We start from the raw sequence: 20,871 nt of genomic DNA, 5'->3' as shown, positions 1-20,871 counted from the left end.
TGGAAATGGCTGAAGAGGGTGAGAATGTTTACAGACAAGATAAATGTTGTCCGCTAAGGACAAGTCAGGCGATGCCGCCAGTTCTGCGGAGAAGGCTGGGGAACCAGCTGCGTGGAAGATGGACCCCCAAGGCCAAACAAAGGCGTGCCTGTGGTGGGAGGCCAGTCATGGCTGGGCCAATGCTACCACAGACCGGGCAGAGAATGACCGGGCTATTTTCATGTGCGATCGACATGGTAAGTGGGCCGTGAAGAATGGACTTCTGGACTTTTTCAGAAAAAAAAGTAACTGTGAGTGAATGAAGCAGACATAAGAAAAGTAAGGAAAGTATATGCACAAGAACTGAGAGCCTGTCCCGTTGGTGGTGACCCTTGGTCCCAAATTTATGACCGTATTTTTAGGCTTACCCCTGCCAACACCTGCTTTGATAAAATCTGGAGAGTTTCCTATGATTTCTGCTTCCTGGCTCTAAAGCTCGAGAACATACGTGGAAGAAAGCTTTCATTCCGGCAAATTCTAATGTTCCTTCCTTCATAATTCTCATCTTCTCAATGCTTCCTAAATTGAGTCCAGGACTTCAGAGAGGTTAATCTGTTGCTAAAGGGACAACAAGCACCGGGACAAACATCACTGCTGAGAGATAAAAACTTCTGCTTGTAAGCCGTTATGTTCCGGGGTCTCAGGCTCGGGGGAACCACTCACATTGTTAATAATACGAATTTTGCTATAAATGTTATCGACAGTCCAAAGATTTTCTGGCACAAAGCTCTAAAGAGCCCAACCCGCTGGGTGCGTCACGTTGGGCGGGGGGTCTCCCTCGTGAGGCACTCTGTGCTCGGCTCAAGAGGGGGTCTCTGGGCTGCTTCTACAGCCAGACCCTTGGAGCAAAGGGGGAGAACAGACAGTACTAACTAGGTAATTTCAAATCACTCCCGCACGGTTTGGGGGAGCCTCTGATGAGAAGATTTTCCCGGAAAGCTCAACTAATCCTTAAAATTCCGTGTCCGTGAACAAACTCACACCAAAGTGATTGGCAATTAACTCTTACCTCTGCCCGGCCCCCTCCTCCTCTCTGTGGGAGTGGCAGGGCAGGGCAGGCCAGGCTGGACGGGGAAGTGGCAGGTGACCCCGTCACAGGAAGCAGGGAGGTAGCAGATGGGTCTGTGCAGCCTCGGTAACCTCGTGCCTAATCTCTGCTGAGTAGGCGATGAAATCGGTATAGCTAACCTGGAGATTGCCAGAATGTCGGCCACCAGCCTGGAAGCTCCGGCCAAACACAGGACCCAGAACTGTCTCCATCAATACTTCAACCTGTTAGCCCCGACAGCATCAAAGCCTGGACGACTTGGGACAGCAGAGACGGACGCAGGAGGTCCTGGCTGGCTAGCCAAGCCGATTCACTAGTAAGGTCATTAACCTCCTACTGAGATGACAACACGTTTTCGATACCGAGCTTCACCGACACTGCTCACGGCACTTCCAACTTACCGTTTTATGGCTGAGTTCTTACAGGACCTAAGGAAACTTTGGTAACGTGCAATATTTTGTGGCTGGAGAAAACCAGGATGGAACTAGGAATCTGTACGGGAATTAAAATGTGAGCGATATACCTAGTGACCAAAACTAACTGGTGTCAACACACATATTAAGGTTTTTATAGGGAAAAGTCAAGTCACTGACAGAGCTGAGAGCTAAAAATATTTCTCCAGCTGAGAAAGGCCATCAAAGAAGAAACTGAATATGGAGCATGAACCTGGCAGAGATCCTACCGTTTCAGATTTACCTCGTCTTCCTCTTCAGGCATCTTGATAGAGTTATCTGGGGACTTGATAGGTTTCTGGCTACTGGGCCCATTGGTCTCTTCCTTCCCATGTTCTGCCTCCCATTCTTGTAAAACTTCGTCTATGTTGAAGCGGCGTCGATAGTTTACAAAAAAGTTTTTCACTTGTACCACTGATTTGTTCCCAATCACATCTGAGATCGCCTGAAAATCTCGGCCGTATTTCCTGATGGCTAAGGATGTAAGAGAGCACTGTTTTTCAATACAGGATAAAAACAACTTTTAAAACCCCACACAACTGAGACTTACCCCCCTTCCTTTAGATCCAGATAAGAAAACACATGGAGCTTTTAACTGCAGGCACGATCTTAATGTATTATACAGTGGAAAAAGCAGCAACCTAGATCTGTTTCGTACATGACTGATCCAAGAAGGCCGGTATGACCCTGTCATCCAGAAACCTGCACCTCCAGTCACGTATCCCAAGACGACTGATGTCACCCAGCCGGCACCCGGTGGACTTTGCGCATCTTTTCCGGGTCCCTAGGACTAGAAGAGCTCCAACCATAAAACTCTTAACATTCAGTCTGCTGCTTTCAGGATCTTATACTTTCTGACCATTCAGAACCCGACACACTCCTAAGAGCGTGTTTCAACACAAGTGGTGCCACGGGAGTGGGGTGGGGCACGACTCTTCCTAAAGGCACCTGCGGCCCCAAGCCCCTTACTAGGAGGACCCCCGTACCTTGTACTGCGAGCAGCTGCTCCTCCGTGGTCCAGCGTGCGTTACACTTCTGAGCGACCTGCACACCCAGAGGAGCCGTATGAGCATAATGCAGTTTACAGGCGAGGGCATCCTCGTCAGACGTCATGAATCTTATTTTTTTCTTACAATTTCTCAGAATACCAGAATTTCAACGTCAATTGGGTTTATAAAGATTGTGTCTATAACTTTCTTTCTATGGGATGTATACTGGAGATACATTATAGAGATATTAAATTCTTTTTTTTTTTAATGCTTATTTATTTTTGAGAGAGAGAGAAAGAGAGAGAGAGAGAGAGGGAGAGGGAGGACGGGAAGGAGGGAGACAGAGAATCCAAAGCAGGCTGAGCTGTCAGCAGAAAACTGGATGCGGGGCTTGAACCCATGAACCGGGAGACCATGACCCGAGCCCAAGTCCGAAGCTCCACTGACTGAGCCCCCCAGGCGCCCCAATATTAAATTCTTAAACACATGCAACTTGGGTATGACTTCTGAGGTGATGGTCAATATAGTCCTACCTCTGGAAGCCGATACGGTTCTATTCCACCGTCAAGTTTTTCTTTAAGGGCACTGTTCGTCTGTTTAATATTCTGAATCTGAAAGAAAGGAAATTTTTAAATTTTAAAAATGAACAACTTTTGTAAAGGTATGAAAAGAAAACAGAACTAAAAAAAAATAAGAGAAAAAAACCAAGAGCAAAGAAGTTCCTAATCTGTATGGTAACCAAAATTTGAGGTCGCTATAGTATCCCTTCAGAGCATCTACCGAGATTCTTTAATGGACTTGCTTAGGGCAGCAGACAAGGGACAACAGGAAGGAGGGCATGGTGGCTAAAAGGCTCCTGCGTGCCCAGCCCTAATTCACAACTTGAGAACATGTCACCCCGAGCGGCGGAACCCACATCTGAAGCCTGACACACAAGACCAGGCCACGCCTGGCTTCCCGCCACGCGGGCCGAGCGGAAGCCGCCGAGAGGCAGTGCTCTGGAGGCCGGCAGGTGCACCTCCCGGGGCCCGGCGCGGTCCGCCCAGGCACCCCCTGCGCAGGAGCCCGCAGGGCGGCCTTCTTTCACGAGGAGAAAGCAGAAAGCAGCGTGTTACCTTCCCACAGCCTAATTTTGGCCAACTGTAATTCTTCACTTTCTCACAAATTAGATCTTTTCCACGTGACCGTATTGATTCGACGCACCTGATCTTTCGCTGCCTCTAAGTAATCGAAAGAAAGACATGAACAATACCAACCACTGAATCGATCCACCGGACAGTCCGCTGGACTTGCGCACGGACTCCTGAAGGAGCTGGGCCTGGGAACGGGCTCCCTCTCAGCTCCACGTGCAGGGGCGCCTCCGTGCCAAGGACCAGGGGGGCATCAACCCTAGGGCTTTTCATTTCTAAATAATCCCATGGGCAAAAAAGCAAGCAAGGGGAGGATCAGATTCATTTTCCCAAATAAAACATCGGAGACGCTCCGGAGCAGAAGGTGCCCTCAAAAGCAGCCACCTTATTAAGGCAAACGAAGAAAAAGCAGGACTTTGAGAGGTGGGGGATGGTGGTGAAGGACACAGCCTCACAGACCCTTTAATAATTCTCTCCTCCTTGAACAATCTTTTCCTACTTAGACTCAAATTTCATTTTCAAGTACTTACACTTCACAGAATTCCAATTTTGCATTTCCTTTCCTGGGTTCACTTCTTCTGAAAGGTTTAAAGGGGAGTGGAGATGTACAGGGGACTGGCGGCCCCGTGAGTAGGACCAGCACTCTAGGGACGAGGAAGTGACCCTGTCTGCCACTAGTAAGGGCCTTAGAGCCTGCCAGACACACGGCCCACGCCAAGTGAGAACACAGAGACAACTGAAAAGAAAAATAAAGGAAATGTGCATAAAATCTGCTCTATAGTAAAACCAAAACTGAAGACCTCGGTTTTCTGAAATTTGCTTTAGTTTATTTTTGAAAAGGTACAAGTCAGAAGAAAATAAACTGGTACCAGAAATTCACCCACAGTAAGTTCCTGGGAAAGTAACACCCAATTCTCAGACCGGCACCTTGTCACAGAACGCTCTCTGACGCGACGTCATGCTGAAGCCGTGCCATCTGACACGACGGCCACCGCCCGCAGCTTGCTACTAAGCACCTGATATGTGGCTGATGCAGCTAAGGAACTGAACTTCTCATTTCTTCTACTTTAATCCAAACTTAAATGTAAATAACCACACGTGTCTACTGGCTACCCCGTCCAACAGCACGGTCTCAAGACTCCTTCCCAGAGCTCTCAGGTACCAACCACCCATAAAATGCTGCAAGGGCATGTTCAAGGCTATGTTCATAATTCAAGGTTATATTCAGTGACATAAACTTGTGACAGAGAATTAACAAATTCTCAAAAGAATCAGCTATCCAGAATACTACATGCCTCCCAGCATTCCGGTTACTATGTCGTTCTATTCATTCTGCCTGGTTGTTTACACAGGTAAGAAATGGGGTATATATTGCATTGTGAGTAAGTAATACACATTTCCTAAGGAGACCAACCTATTCACCACATGCATTTTCTCTCTGAAATTGATAAAGAAGCAGAGATTACGTAAGTGACTATACAGAATACCTGCAAATTCTGAACTAAAAGTTAGCTCTAAATTCTCATTAACCTTCACCTCTCTTCCTAATGCATTTTCCTTATTAGAAATACTCAGTGTCTATGAATAAGAACAGGGTTTGGTTACCATCATGCCAGCTGGAAAGGAAGCCAGAGTGGCAACAAGCTGGATAAAAAATAGGATATAAAGGGGCGCCTGGGTGGCTCAGTCGGTTGAACGTCTGACTTTGGCTCAGGTCATGATCTCAAGGCTTGTAAGTTCCAGCCCCACGTCTGGCTCCGTGCTGACAGCTGGGTGCCTGGAGTCTGCTTCAGATTCTGTGTCCCTCTCTCTCGGCCCCTCCCCTGCTCGTGCTCTGCCTCTCTGTCTCAAAAATAAACATTAAATTTATTTATTTATTTTTTAATTTATTTTTTATTAAAAAAAATTTTTTTTTAACATTTATTCATTTTTTGGGAGACAGAGAGACAGCACAAGCAGGGGAGGGACAGAGAGAGGGGGAGACCCAGAATCCCAAGCAAGCTCCAGGCTCTGAGCTATCAGCACAGAGCCTGATGTGGGGCTTGAACTCATGAAACGTGAGCTCACGTCCTGAGCCGAAGTCAGACGCTTAACCGACTGAGCCACCCAGGCACCCCTAAATTTTTTTTTAATAAAATTAAAAAAAAATAAAATTTTAAAACATTAAAAAATTTTAAAGTGACCAGCATTTAAAGAAAAAAACAAAATAGCAGTCAAGTTCGCCTGGTGCCTTACCTAGCGACTTTTTTTTTCCTACTTTCCTGTGTGACCCTTTCATTCTCTACTCAGAAAGACCCAGCGCAACAGGCACTGGCCGCCGGCTAATCTAAGAGCCGTCTGCCCCTAGCCCCCTTCTGGCATCTTCGACAGAGGCTGGTGGTCCTCCTCGGGGCTAGGAGGAGCCGTTTTGCAAAGATGCAGCACGCAGGGAGGACAGGAGTTCCCGAGAAGGTAAAAGCTTTTCCTGCTGGAAGGACGGGAGGGTCGGCCCCGCCTCCGGCCCCTCTCCATCGGCCCCCAGTGCAGACGTGAAGGCCACAAAATAGCTTTGGAAGCTTCCAACGGGAGCCAACAAGCGAGATGAAAAGCAGGTTACGCTAAGAATGGTGGAGGAGAAAATGCAAAAGAATCAGGGTCTGTCGCAACACCGTGAACAAACGGACTAATGCCCGGAGCCACCGATGCTGGGATTCCTTGCTATTTGATAAAAATAAATCCTCAATTGTTTAAGCTGCTATCAGTCAGGTTTTCTGCTATTTTCATGTGAACCCTTCCCTGGGACACCACCACATGTGGAAGCATCCAGATAAAATGGCCATTTGTGAGTCGACAAGTGCACTCGGCAGCAACCCCGACAGGCTGTGAGGGGGGCAGGCGACCTGTCTCCTCTGTTAGCGATGAACCGAAGCCCCTCTATTCCACATGATTCTCAGTAGCTACTTTCAAATAAAAAAAGTCCTGCTCCTGACTCTGGCCGTGAAACCAAAGACAGTTCTATCTATTGTACTGCGAAGTCAGTAACACCTGCGAGCAAGAAGGGCCTCATTTTCTCTGCTCAAAACATTAACATCGACCAGTGAGCGTCAGGAGTCCGCTCGGCACAGGGGGAGACAGTTCCCTCCAGGAGGAAGGAGGACGAAGATGCGGGTGGGGGCTCCAGGCCCCGTTCAGAGAGCCCCTCCAGCACAAACAGAGCTTAAAACACTCCCTCTCGCGCGCGCGCGCGCGCTCTCTCTCTCGCGCGCTCTCGCTCTCTCTCTCTCTCTCTCTCTCTCTCTCTCTCTCTCTCTCGCAGCCCTCAGACAGCCTGTAAGATCAGGCAGGCAAGGATTAATCTCCTCATTTGAAAAGAGGCCCAGAAAGATTAAGTGACTCTCCCAAGATTAGGGTGCAACTGCGCCAGCAGCCAAGCGTAGGAGCCAATCCTCTGACTGCTTGGGGAACACTTGGTCCTGCTGTGACCTGTCCCCCGCCACGAGCTGCCAGACCAGGGCACAGACCCCTCCTCTCATCTGGGAAAGGACTGCCAGCCTCCAGTTTAACCTTCTAAGGAACCAACAAACCAACAAATCAAAAGCAGCAAAAACTACAAGTAAACCATCAGTCCACAATTTGCCTCAAATTCCAGAGACAGAAGGATGGGGGAGGGGCAGGGCACTAATGAAGGGACAAGAGTCAGCCGGCTACTCCGCTGAATTTGCAGTTTCAATGTACGGCGTAATGATGAGCCGTTCCCCATACCAGGGCAAATAATCAGAAAAGGATTATCGTAAAGTAGCAAATATCCAGGGAGAACTCTGACAAAGCCCCCAACACAGAGGCGGCAGAACACGGAGAGGGTGACAGATCTGTGCTGCTAGGGGAGGTGTCACGTTCACGAATCACAGGGGTGGCTGTCTGGTTTCATGTTAATTCTCCATTTTGGTCTAGAGATTCAATACAATTCCAATAAAAATTCTAGCAGAATTCTTTTTCTGGACACCAAGAAGGTGAACCTACATTTTCTATGGAAACACAAAGGGCCAGGAGAGACAATCTTGGAGGACCTATCACCTGGCCCAGACACTCAGGTTTGTAAGGCCCCTGTAATCGAGGCAGGATGGTGCCAGTGAAGACGGACAAACACACCAAAGTCACAACAGACCACACACATACAGACGCTGCATTTGAAACAAAGATCCCCATCACTGCAGTGGGAAAAGGATCGTTTGTGTTTTTTTCGTTTTTTTTCCAATAAACAGCCCTGTTAACCAGATAGCCACGTGGAAAACAAAATGAATATCCACCCTATATGTAACAGCATACACAGAAAAACATTTCCAGATAGACGGAAGATCAAAATGTAAAGGCAGGGGCGCCTGGGTGGCGCAGTCGGTTAAGCGTCCGACTTCAGCCAGGTCACGATCTCGCGGCCCATGATTTCCAGCCCCGCGTCGGGCTCTGGGCTGATGGCTCAGAGCCTGGAGCCTGTTTCCGATTCTGTGTCTCCCTCTCTCTCTGCCCCTCCCCCGTTCATGCTCTGTCTCTCTCTGTCCCAAAAATAAAAATTAAAAAAAAAAAAAAAAAAAAAAAACCAAAATGTAAAGGCAAACAACACTTAAGACAGCATGGGAGAATATCTTCGTACTCTTAGTAAAGGTTCTTACCAAAACTGAAAAGAGCACTAACTACAAAAGAAAAGAATGAGAAACTAGACTACCTTAAAATTAAGAACTTCTGTTCATCAAAAGGTGAGCCTCAGAATGGGAAAGGGGAAGTAATTTTGACCCACCCCCGGGGGGGGGGGGCGGGGGGGAGAGGGCGGTAATACTTTGGCAAGGCCTGACGACATTTCTGTTGTCACACCTGACGGGGCAAGGTCACAACCGCTGGCATCTAGAGGCCAGAGATGCTGCTTAACATCTCACAATGCACAGGACACTCACAACGAGGAATTCTCCGGGCCCAAATGTCAACAGTGCAACAGTTAGTGAGTAAGCCCTAATGCAGGCCAACCAAACCTCACATAAATTGGCAGCCCACCGTGGAAAACTGTTTGGCACTATTCTAGAAAGTGCTGGACACAGGCATACTCTGTAATCCCACTCTTAGGTGTACATGCAACAGAGATGCATACATAATACAGCAAGAGTCAAAGAAACATCCACGTCGGCATTAACTGGTCAACGGCCCCAAATGGGAAGCAACCCAAATGTCTAGTAATAGTACAGTGGATAAGTTTTAGGATATTTATACAACAATGAGAAAGGACGACCTGGATGGATCTCATATGTTGAACGATGCTGGGCATAAAAGAAACTACATCATATGACTTTGTTTATATAAAATCCAAAATGAATAAAAATAATGTCTGGTTTAAAACGTCAGACCAGGGGTGCCTGGGTGGCGCAGTCGGTTAAGCGTCCGACTTCAGCCAGGTCACGATCTCGCGGTCCGGGAGTTCGAGCCCCGCGTCAGGCTCTGGGCTGACGGCTCAGAGCCTGGAGCCTGTTTCCGATTCTGTGTCTCCCTCTCTCTCTGCCCCTCCCCCGTTCATGCTCTGTCTCTCTCTGTTCCAAAAATAAATAAACGTTGAAAAAAAAAAAAAATTTTTTTTAAAAATAAAACGTCAGACCAGTGGCCACCAACTGGAAGGAGGTGGGTAATGAGTGAGATGGGCACTAGTGAAGCCTGGGAGGCAAGGCTGAGTCCCCTCGGGGCAGCAACTAAAATGGGAAATGAAGGGCAGCTGGGTGGCTCAGTCGGTTAAGCGTCCGACTTCGGCTCAGGTCATGATCTCACCGTTCATGAGCTGGAGCCCCGCGTTGGGCTCTGTGCTGACAGCTCGGAGCCTGGAGCCTGTTTCAGAGTCTGTGTCTCCCTCTCTCTGCCCCTCCCCTGCTCACTCTTGTTTCCCTCTCAAAAAAATGGAAGTAAATAAATAAACATTAAAAAAATGTAATAAAAGGGGACATGAATGGGGCTTGGGAGGCTGCAGTTCATCTCTTGATCCAGATGGTGGCCGTGTGGTGGGTGTGTTCACACTATGAAAATTCACCCAGACACATATACACACTGTGTGTGTGTGTGTGTGTGTGTGTGTGTGTGTGTGTGTGTATTAAAGATATACATATATACCTTTAGTTTCAAAGTCAATTTAAGAAACATCAATGTGGGCATGCCTGGGCGGCTCAGTCAGTTAAGTGACTTCAGCTCAGGTCACGATCTCACTGTTCCTGAGTTTAAGCCCCATGTCAGGCTCTGTGCTGACCACTCAGGCTCTGGTGCCTGATTCAGATTCTATGTCTGTCTCCCTCTCTCTCTCTCTGGACCTTCCCTGCTCACTTGCTCGCTCTCTCTTTCTCTCTCTCTCTCAAAAATGAATAAACATTAAAAAAAAATAAAAAAATTTAAAAAAGAAAGAAATATCAATGGATCAGTACCTAAGTCTTCGGTCCAGTTCCTTAGAAATAAAATGCCCTTCAGAGGCTTGTGGAAAGAGGACGCTCAGGTGTGAGGAACACACAGGGACCCCTGGGCGTCAGTGAGCCCCGACCCGCGGTACCTGCCGCTTGATGGAGACCAACTCCATGTCTAGCTGCCTTAGCACCGTGGTGGCCGCAGTGGCGTTGGCAGAAACAGCCTCCACGTCTTCTTGAGAAAGAAACATTCCTTTCGGAGGTTTCCTTTTTGCTCGATTTTTAGCTTGCGTACTATGTTTCTCCTTTTTGATCTGAGGAACTGTCTCCGTAGGGGGCACCTGCATGGTACACAGATTTGAAAAATGAGACTCCAGAACGTGAAAATGCCAGATGAACAGTAATACGCCTACTTTCCTAACATGGCTCTGAACCATCTGACAAATACCATGCCGTATCGTAATCACCATCGACAAACTAACAGGCAGTTAACAGAAACACACTTCTAAGTAGAATCCACTGCCCTCCTATATAAACACGACCTTTTTCTATCACTCTGAGCCTCTGGCAAGAAGCGTTCTGAGCTTCCTGCAGTAATACGGGAAGAAAAGAGATCTGTCTTCTCTTCTGGTGTGCTTTGTGTATGTGAATGGTGAGCTCCTTTATCCTAACAGTTCTTGGCCAAACAGATGGACTTAGGGCCACAGAAAGATAAAAGGAAAAAATGATTCAGCACATACATAAAACCCATTTAAATTCTTTAACTCTATACGGAAGTTTATAAAAAATATAAACTTCCACATGTAACTATGACTGTTTTTCATATACCCTCCTTTTGGATGACACTTAACTTTTAGGGCAACCGTATAATTTGCTTCAAGAACATATGCTGTCGTTTGATAATGCATGACTGCTGCTAATTTTTTTAAGTGCTTTCTCTAAAACTGAAACATTTGGAAATGAAATGCAATAAAATCTTGGCAAGGAAAGGATACTGTCCTGATAACAATTTTAAGAAGTTTTTGTAACAGTTCATAATCTCATCTTGTTAGTGTATTAACATTTGCTGATGAAGCCGAGAATATGTGCAGGTTTTCTGCTTCCTATCTTAAAACACTGACATAAATCGACCCTGCAGACTACGACGGTACCAGTACATTCTTGAACAGGTGGTAACAGACAGTACATAAAAATGTTAGTAGGCAATAAACTACATCTCGTCTGTAACAGCTCTATGCTGTTTAGCAGAGATCACCTACTGACCACGTGCCTGTTTTCACAACATTTTAGTACAGAAAGAAACTTAAGATGTAAGTCATTTTTCTCTTTTAAGCAGGAATCATGCTACATTAAGACTTACGGAAGTTAAATCAAGCCTTTCCCCTTTCATTTAAAATGTTCCCCTAAGGAAGCTAATAGATAATGATGTATCAAGACAAAGCTTCTTAACTGTAGGTACAATTTGATTTCCCAAAGAGTCTAACTTCGCTAACCCTGAAAATGATCTTGTTATTTGGGCTGGAGTGCCATCCAGAAAGAATGATCAGTTTTCAGTTTGGTGACACACAGCCTACCAAACGAAGCCTTAAAAATGTAACTAGAAGACTTGGACCCAACAATTCAACTTCCAGAAATGTGTTCCAGTGGAAAAAATTAAGTGAGCCAATATTTAATCATGAGACCAGCAGTTCAGCATTGTTTATAACAGCAAAAAGCACGGGGGAACCTGATAAAAAAGCCCTAAGACTGCCTAACTGAATTATGAAAGATGTGTAGGATAAAGTAACATGCTAATAACAGCTATGTACACAAAAGGTATTTGACATAAAAACATGTTCAAGAAAGACCAAATTTAAAAGGTTTCAGAAATGATATACTGAGATCCCATTTTTTGTTTTTAAAAAAGCAAGTACAGAGTCATAAGTGTGTATATAGGCATATACATTTCATGGAGTCATCTGGAAAGAGTCACCAAGACGTTAGCAGTGATTAAGGGTGACAATATCATCATTTTCTTTTTCTCCTTTTTGTTTAGCTGGATCTCCTACTTTGCCTACAAAAAGCATGTATGTTTGACGCGATGTTAAAGTTTAGGTGTGCCTGGACCCTTCTGTCTTTCCATGCCGAAGAACAGCTCTTCTCCTACTTCAGAACCTTCCGAGATCGAGAACTCTTTGAGGTTTTACTGAAGCTGCAGATACAGACTCTCTTCAGAAAAGCACTTCTACGAACTTACATATCAAAGTCATAACCACGCTGGGATCCAACACTCCAGCCTGAACTGGGGCCGATGGACTAAGGGGCCCTTCCTTCCAGGGACTGTAGTGCTATCCTCCCTGCAAGGGCTCTGCCGCAGGGGATGCTGTGTGGTGGGGGCTTTCCAGTCTGTGCCAAGGAGCCCCGGGTTTCCCTGGGGGGCCCTCAGGGATCCCACATAGGCCTTATTCAATTTTTATGAATGGGCAAAATAACCTAAGCCTGCAACCCATTTCAAAAGGCTTAATAAGATCATTCAGACACCCCATCGTTCTCAGTGAAAAGTTCACAATAAAGAAATGTCATAAATATACACAGAAAAAAAGTTATATACAACTGTAGGAATTCATGGGCCTCTCGAATCTTCTGACATAATGATTTTTAAGATGTGAAAGATTAAAAATTCCCCATGTGTGAGGCTCGCTGCTGTAGGACCTACGCTGCTGTTTCTGAGTAACGGGAAAACTTGCCCTGAGTCCCTGGCAGCCCTCTGCAGTGCACTCATGACCCAGCTCATGACCCCACTGTGCAGGCCCCTGCGCCGGCCATCGAGAGGACATCCCGAAGGCTGAGAGGAGGAACCAAGCCCTCACCTGGTCCTCACCAGTACCACGCCCACACTCGTTTACTGGGCTGATGGCCTAGGAAAGAAGGCAGTGAGGACGGCTGCCCAATGAGGACAAACTCGTTACTCAGTAATGCTATCGCTTGCTTTAGGGCTTCCTTTATTCCTGTTTCTTGGCAAACAAAATTCTAAAGTCTATACAGCAAAGTTAGTATTGTTTAAAAAGTCATTATCATGACGCCTTGTACATAGCAATAAATATATTAAATAGAATAAGTAAGAGGAATGTTTTACGTATGGTACTAATAAAATTTATTTGCCTAAACAATACTAGGGAAAAAAATACCTCCTTTTTGCTTTCCTTGTTTTGATCAATCTCAATGTCAATGGGGTTATTTCCATTTGTTTCTTCCAGTTCATCCTCACTGGAAGGCAAGAACAAGTTACTGAAAGACTATTTGGTACTAATTCTATTTAATATACAAATATAAGCAATAAATTGATTTAATGACAGATTTAATACAAAATCAGTATGTTTTCAGATTGCCGAGATAAACATTTTTACAATTCAAATAAATTAAAACCAACCCCTAGTTCTCTTACTCTAAATGATTAAAACAACAACAACAACAACAACAACCTACTGAAATAGATTTTTAACTTCTGGATCAGGTCTAGAACATTGTTGCTTCATATTTGTAAAATGTTTCTTCTCAACTCTCAACTGAAAAGATCAAATTTAAGGCATTTATGTAACTGCCCCGTAATCATCTCGTGGTGGGCTAGGACACAATCATTACATGTAACTGAGAAATTACTCAAAAATAAAGTCCCCATGCGCTGGGAACAAATCCCCAAAAAGTGAAACTCCACTTCAAGTCCCAAGTACACACTCATGACTCAATGCAAGCGCCAGAAGGGGGAGAGCCTTTTGGCTCTGGATAAACTGAGATTTTAAATTAGGTTAATTTTAAAAAGAACATTCACATTGACATGGTACTTCAAATGCCTTTCTTTATAGCCTTCCACGTATTATTATTTTTTTAAAAGAGCTCCATAGTAGAGCCTTTACTTTGAAAAGTAAGAAAACTGAGGATCACAGAAGCCGAGCACAGCTTGCCCCAGTTTCCCCCCAGTTCCATCCAGTTCCTCGTCCCACCGTCTCAGGATCCGGCCCAGATGGCCGTGCTACCTTACCTTCCTGTGCTGAGTTCTGGCCCAGGAGAGAGAGTTCAAAAGGAGAGTGAGCCAGGGCTGAGGGACCTCTCTCGTCCCTGCTGTCCCTTCCACCAATCCCTCAGGTGCTAGCGCCCCGGTCTGCACAGGTGCTCAAGGGCTCAGGCTCCCCACGGGGGGCTGGGGGAGGGTGTGGGGGGTGTGGGAGGTGTGGGGGGTGTGGGGGGGGGGGCGGTGCGGGGGACAGGTGCTCTCAGGGTCGGTGCACAGAGAAGCACCGGGGAGCGGAGCCTGTGGTGAGGGCGGGGCAGTAGATGCTCTTACCGTTTCATACTCGGGGGACAACAAACCCCAACCTATTCTTTTATTTAACTCTAATTTCAGGGTTAGCAGAGTACAGCTGTCTGTAGCACAAGACTTTGTTTATAAAAAGTAAATGAGTCCTAACGTATAATGGAAATAAATATTTTTAATCAAAAGTTATTGGAACATAAAAACAAATGCATTAGCATTTGCCACTTTTCTTTGGTTACTAAGAGCACTAAACCAAAAACAGACCCACTAGTATATATGCTGCAGACCACACAGCATCCAGACGTATCAAGGTCAACACTTTTACAGACTCTTACAGCTGGAGAGTGCTCGGCAGACGTTCCCACCATTGCCCCCGCTTCACAGCCGGGCCCACGGATGTGAGTTCTCCAGGAGTCATACTACCACTTTGTTCCCACCATATCCTATTTAAAATCATAAAATACCCTCCTGAGATGGGGCCATGGAGATCAGATAGTCTCTCTCCCTTCACTTCATTTGTATTATTAGTTAAAAAAAATAACATTACAGGGGCGCCTGGGTGGCTCAGTCGGTTGAGCGTCCGACTTCGGCTCAGATCATGATCTCGCGGTCCGTGAGTTCGAGCCCCGCGTCGGGCTCTGTGCTGACGGCTCGGAGCCTGGAACCTGCTTCGGATTCTGTGTCTCCCTCTCTCTCTGCCCCTCCCCCACTCACGACCTGTCTCTGTCTCTGTCTCTGTCAAAAATAAATAAACATTAAAAAAAATTTAAAAATAACATTACAGGAGCATCTAGGTGGCTCAGTCATTTGAGCGTCAGACTTTGGCTCAGGTCATGGTCTCGCAGTTTGTGAGTTTGAGCCCCACGTCGGGCTCTCTGCTGTCGGCGCAGAGCCTGCTTCAGATCCTCTGTCCCCAACTCTCCCTGTCCCTCCCCCACTTGTTCTCTCGCTCTCTCAATAAATAAATAAATTAAAAAAATTAAAAAACAGCATTACAGAAAACGTGGAAAACAAATTTCAAAAAGCCACCAACCTAACACAAAAACCACTATGTCCACTTGCTGCCTTCTAGACTGTGAGCAGCTTCATTTTAGAGTTGAGGAGGCGGAGGCTCGGGGAAGAGGCGTGTGGCACTGACCCCGCACGTGAGTTCACACCACCTCTGGAGTGAGACTCCAACCTGCCTCTGCGCGTGAGCACAGGGCCGCCCCCTGCTCTGCGCCATCTGGCGGAAGTGTTGGCTCGGATGTATCCTACTCACCAAGCTATCCCTATAGCTGGTTTCCTTAGGAAGAAGAATCACAGAATGTTTCCCTCCCTCTCACACACAAAATAGATGGTCAAGAAAGGGATTAGGGAAATCTAAACTGTACTGTCATCTTTTAACACACCAGACATAAAAACGTGGCAAACAAATCTTGTGTAAGTATACCCAAAAAAATTCTACCTAGGCAATAATAGATTTCCTTCTTATTAAAAGGAGACACCCTTCAGCGGTATGAAAGAGTATGTGGAAAAGTTCGTTCATTTAAACTGGAAGTTTCTTGGGGCACCTGGGTGGCTCAGTCGGTTAAGCGGCCGACTTCGGCTCAGGTCATGATCTCACAGTTCGTGGGTTCGAGCCCCGCGTCGGGCTCTGTGCTGACAGCTCGCAGCCTAGAGCGTGCTTCGGATTCTGTGTCTCCCTCTCTCTCTGACCCTCCCCCCGTTCACGCTCTGTCTCTGTCTCTGTCTCTCGGAAATAAATGTCTAAAAAAAAAAAATTGAAAAATAAAGAAATAAGGTGGAAGTTTACTGAATGAAGGAAGAAGAGAGTGGTAAGAAACGAATACCCAAAGAACGGTGGGCTCACGCGTTAATGATACAGCTCACGAACATTACTGAAGAATATTTGTGTACATCTGGCTCCACCAGGAAGGCATTTGGGAAACTCCCTTTCCTTTGGGCACCGACCGCCTCTTAGAAATTCTAGTGACCCGAGAGATCCCCCACGCGGGGAGACACCACCTCCAGGCAGGAACTGACCTCTCCTCCCGCTCCCGCTTCTGTTTCCGAGCGTGGCGGTCCATCACACTGGTTTTAGTCCTTGTCTTCTTCCAGGAGTAGTAAAATTTCACCAGACTTGCTATAGATTTATCAGGAAGCTAAACATAAAAACTGAGTTGGTTTCGATTTAGAGCTGATCATTACAAATCAAGTGTGCTTAGATACGGTTAACAAGGACGGTCACACACACAGAAATGTTTTAAGGCACAACCCTTTTCTCTGAGAAGAAGATTCAAGAAGAACTCTCATCGGTACATTTCCAAACTACTGCAGTGTGACTGTAAGTGAAACTCAGCCCAGGAAGGATCGCCAAAGGCAGGCTGAGACGAACCCAAGTTTTCATACACCTGAAGTGTCTAGCCTAACTCCTAGGTTATTTTTTAAAAATTCACTTTAGCACTCGTGCAACCATCAACAAAAGCTTTCCTGGTAGGAGTCCACCAAACAGCCTTCTAGAATATAAGAGATAAGCCAACCTTCCCCAGGCAGACAGGGTTCCACGAGGCGCCACACCTCATCAAACAACCATCAAAGACGCTTTCTATCGGATTAATGTGGGGAGTCCCAACAAGAGAGATGGGGATGGGGTGGCGGGGGGCTCGTGTTACAGCTGCTCTCAAGCTGGGAAGTGCCAGGAGATGCTTTGCTCCTGTAACTTGAAGCCTCTCATCTACTCCACGGCAAGCATGAGCTACTCTGTTCAACACGAGAGTATCTCGGCTTGCGGATGACATCCCTATCTTTCAGGTATGCTGCAGGGGAGAGAGGCTGGGAAAAAAAGAAAAATCAGTGGTTTCATCTACTTACCATTTGTTGGATTCTATGAAAAGTTTTCCCATGAAAACTAAAGGCTTGCTCAAACAAGACTTTATCTTCCACAGTCCACTCATCTGGGAAGGGGGTAAAGTTGGGCAAATCAGCCAATGACTTTTCAATATTATGCTTATGCCAAAAGAGCATCCCAAGAGCCTAGAAAAATAGTATCAGTGAAATTTTAGACCAAAGACGTGAGTGAAACATTAAAATGGAAATGAGGTTGGCAAAAGAAGAGCACGCACGCCCCTGCAGCCCGGGAAACACTGCTACGCGGCTGATGCGTGCGCACTCCCGCGAGACACGCTCCACTGTGCTCACTTCTCAGATGAGAACACGGTGGCCCTGAGAATTAAGTCCTTGCCAATGGCCCAGGGCTGGTAGGTGGCAGAAGCAGTGTGGCCCTAGAATTTGTGCTCTTTATTTATTTATTTTTGAGAGCGAGCATGCGTACAAGTGGGGAAGGGGCAGAAAGAGAGAGAGGGGGAGAGAGAGAGAATTCCAAGTGGGCCCCGCACTGTCGGCGCAGAGCCCGATGTGGGGCTCGAACCCACGAACCACGAGATCATGACCTGAGCCAACACCAAGAGTCGGCTGCTTAACCGACTGAGCCACCCAGGTGCCTTTGGAATCTGTGCTCTTAAAAGCCACACTTGAATGCCTCTGTATACGAAAGGACAAAGTAATTTATAAATGCACTTAATTGTTTTGTTACTCTTTTCCTGAAAAAACTCAAATATAAAGAGGGTTTTCTTTGTTGTTTTTTTGTTTTGTTTTGTTTTTTGGTAACCCAGAAGGGAGAAAATATTCAAATGGGTGACAAATTGGAAATGAGAGATAATTCAGCAATTTTTTTCCTGGTAACTCCCAAGTGAGACCAATCAGAATTTCGAAGACCAGAATCCTTAAAAATTCATCTAGGTATATTTAGCAATCACCTAATGACTTTTACACTTTCTAAATAGAATTAAAAACTGGTGATGTCAGACTGGCTCAGTTGGTGGAGTATGCGACTCTTGGATCTCGAGGTCGTGAGTTCGAGCCCCATGATGAATGTAGACATTACTTAAAATCTTCAGGGGCTCCTCGGTGGCTCAATCAGCTAAGCATCTGACTCTGATTTCTGCACTGATGGTGCACAGCCTGCTTGGGATTTTCTCTCATTCTCTCTCTGCCCCTCCCCTGCTTGTGCTCGTGCTCTCTCTCAAAATAAACAAACTTTAAAAATAAATAAACAATAATAAAATCTTAAAAAGTTGGTGATGTTCTGAGCAACTTCGTGAAATTCACGAGTAGGGTTTACAAAAAGAAAAGGGATATACCTCTTGCTTTTAAAGATTCTGGTACTATCCTACTATAACCAGCTTTTCTAACAAATTCTACCAAGCTGAAATAATTAAAAGTATGGCCAAGGCTACAACAAAGAGTTTAAGTCTATATAACGTAACTCAGTGGTGACCTCAATCATGAGGATAAAAGCTTGCAACTTACAGGCTGTAAAATCTACATCAATGCCAAGGAAAGCACTAATCCAAATTAATATGCTGATTTTTAAAATAGGAGTTAGAGGGGCGCCTGGGTGGCTCAGTCGGTTGAGCGTCCGACTTCGGCTCAGGTCACAATCTCGCGGTCCGTGAGTTCGAGCCCCGCGTCGGGCTCTGTGCTGACTGCTCAGAGCCTGGAGCCTGTTTCACATTCTGTGTCTCCCTCTCTCTCTGACCCTCCCCCGTTCATGCTCTGTCTCTGTCTCAAAAATAAATAAACGTTAAAAACAATTTTTTTTAAATAATAAAATAAAATAGGAGTTAGAAATAAGCTGAAATAAGGTTATCATCAAGGGGCGCCTGGGTGGCTCAGTCAGCTGAGCATCCGACTTCGGCTCAGGTCATGATCTCGCAGTTTGTGGGTTCGAGCCCCATGTCGGGCTCTGTGCTGACGGCTCGGAGCCTGGAGCCTACTTCAGATTCTGTGTCTCCCTCTCTCTCTGCCCCTCCCCTGCCTGTGCTCTCTCTCAAAAATGAATAAACGTTAAAAAAAAAAAAAAGATTATCATCATACTTTTGGGGAAAAATTAATCTCGTAGATTTCTAATAGCTTCCAAACAATTTTTAAAAGAAAACCTTAGTCAAATATTACAACTTGGAACTGATTCAAAACAGTTAATACGAAAAGAAAACACTGTGGGTCTGAGTGAGACATGTCACTCGGAGTCAGGATAAAACCCATCACACAAATGACAAACCACATATTCAAATAGGGAAGTATTAAGCCCTAAATACTACCAACCTGCAGAAAAACAGGTGCCTTTCAAATCAAAGGGCCCTCTAATACTCATCTCAAGCAATAAAAAGGGGACCAGGGCCTTGTTTAATTTGCTAGTGACCACCAAAAAATTGCATGGCTACTTAACACACAGAACACAATTTAACAGGTCGGCTATAAAAACCATTAAAAAAAACACATTTTTTATTAATTTTTTTTAATTTTATTTTTTTAATTTACATCCAAATTAGTTAACATATAGTGCAACAATGATTTCAGGAGTAGATTCCTTAGTGCCCCTTACCCGTTTAGCCCATCCCCCCTCCCACAACCCCTCCAGCAACCCTCTGTTTGTTCTCCATATTTATGAGTCTCTTTTGCTTTGTCAACCTCCCCCCCCCACCCCGGTTTTATATTATTTTTGTTTCCCATCCCTTATGTTCATCTGTTTTGTCTCCTGAAGTCCTCATACAAATGAAGTCATATATTTATCTTTCTCTAATTTCGCTTAGCATAATACCTTCTAGTTCCATCTACGTAGTTGCAAATGGCAAGATTTCACTCTTTTTGATTGCTGAGTAATACTAACACACACACACACACACACACACACACACACACACACACACACACACACATCTTCTTTATCCATTCATCTGCTGGTGAACATTTTGGCTCTTTCTATACTTTGGCTACTGTTGATAGTGCTGCTGTAAACATGGGGGTGCCTGTGCCCCTTCGAAACAGCACACCTGTATCCCATGGATAAATGTCGAGTAGTCCAATTGCTGGGTCTTAGGGTAGTTCTATTTTTAGTTTTTTGAGGAACCTCCATACTGTTTTCCAGAGTGGCTACACCAGCTTAGCTCGCATTCCCAATTAAAAACCCATTTTAACAACAAAAGAAAACCATGACATTACCTGTTCCATGTTGTACCCATGCTTCTCTTTAGCAATGGCAATGTATTCATCTACTGAAAAACAAGACAAGAGGCCAGTAAACACACTGAGGGACAGGAAACCACAGTACATGAGCACTAGAATTATATATATATATATTTCAGGCCTTCCATGTGCAAGAAAAAAATAAAGAACAGACAGTAACAAAACAGAATCATATATAATATGATCCCATCATGGATCTTACACACAGAAATCCTACAAAGCAATGGCTAAAAATATACTCTAATATTAACGGTACTTAACATATCCCATCTATGGATGGGAGAGATCATGATTCTTCTTTTTAAACTTAGTTCTACTTAAATTTTCTATGATAAACAAATATCACATTGGTACCCTGAAAGATAATCAAAAGAAATAAAAAGAAATATTAAACGGGGGTTTGTTTTTAGTCTCTGCTGAGTTTGAAAAACAAACAACTTATCTCTATACTAAAAAAT

The 20,871-nt window shown here is 45.2% G+C and overlaps 1 protein-coding gene across 5 annotated transcripts in view; it reads right to left on the bottom strand.

Annotated features, from left to right (window-relative positions):
* Window positions 1-20,871, bottom strand: part of RCOR1 (REST corepressor 1) — a 129,108-nt gene that overhangs the window by 5,560 nt on the left and 102,677 nt on the right. For 3 of the 5 annotated variants that reach the window (XM_047862109.1, XM_047862112.1, XM_047862111.1), the window contains 8 exons: window positions 20,390-20,442; window positions 17,201-17,362; window positions 16,373-16,491; window positions 13,224-13,302; window positions 10,203-10,397; window positions 3,062-3,139; window positions 2,526-2,583; window positions 1,784-2,013 (listed from right to left, as the gene is read on the bottom strand). In XM_047862109.1, the coding sequence (XP_047718065.1) occupies window positions 1,784-2,013; window positions 2,526-2,583; window positions 3,062-3,139; window positions 10,203-10,397; window positions 13,224-13,302; window positions 16,373-16,491; window positions 17,201-17,362; window positions 20,390-20,442 (974 nt within the window). Of the gene's footprint in view, window positions 1-407; window positions 2,014-2,525; window positions 2,584-3,061; window positions 3,140-10,202; window positions 10,398-13,223; window positions 13,303-16,372; window positions 16,492-17,200; window positions 17,363-20,389; window positions 20,443-20,871 lie in introns of all 5 variants that reach the window. The other 2 variants (XR_007152888.1, XM_047862110.1) reach the window with 2 other exon arrangements.

Source organism: Prionailurus viverrinus, chromosome B3 (assembly GCF_022837055.1).
Source record: "Prionailurus viverrinus isolate Anna chromosome B3, UM_Priviv_1.0, whole genome shotgun sequence".
Taxonomy (NCBI): Eukaryota; Metazoa; Chordata; class Mammalia; order Carnivora; family Felidae; genus Prionailurus; species Prionailurus viverrinus.
The sequence above is the reverse complement of the archived record's forward strand: the minus strand, read 5'-3'. Positions and strand labels throughout refer to the sequence as shown.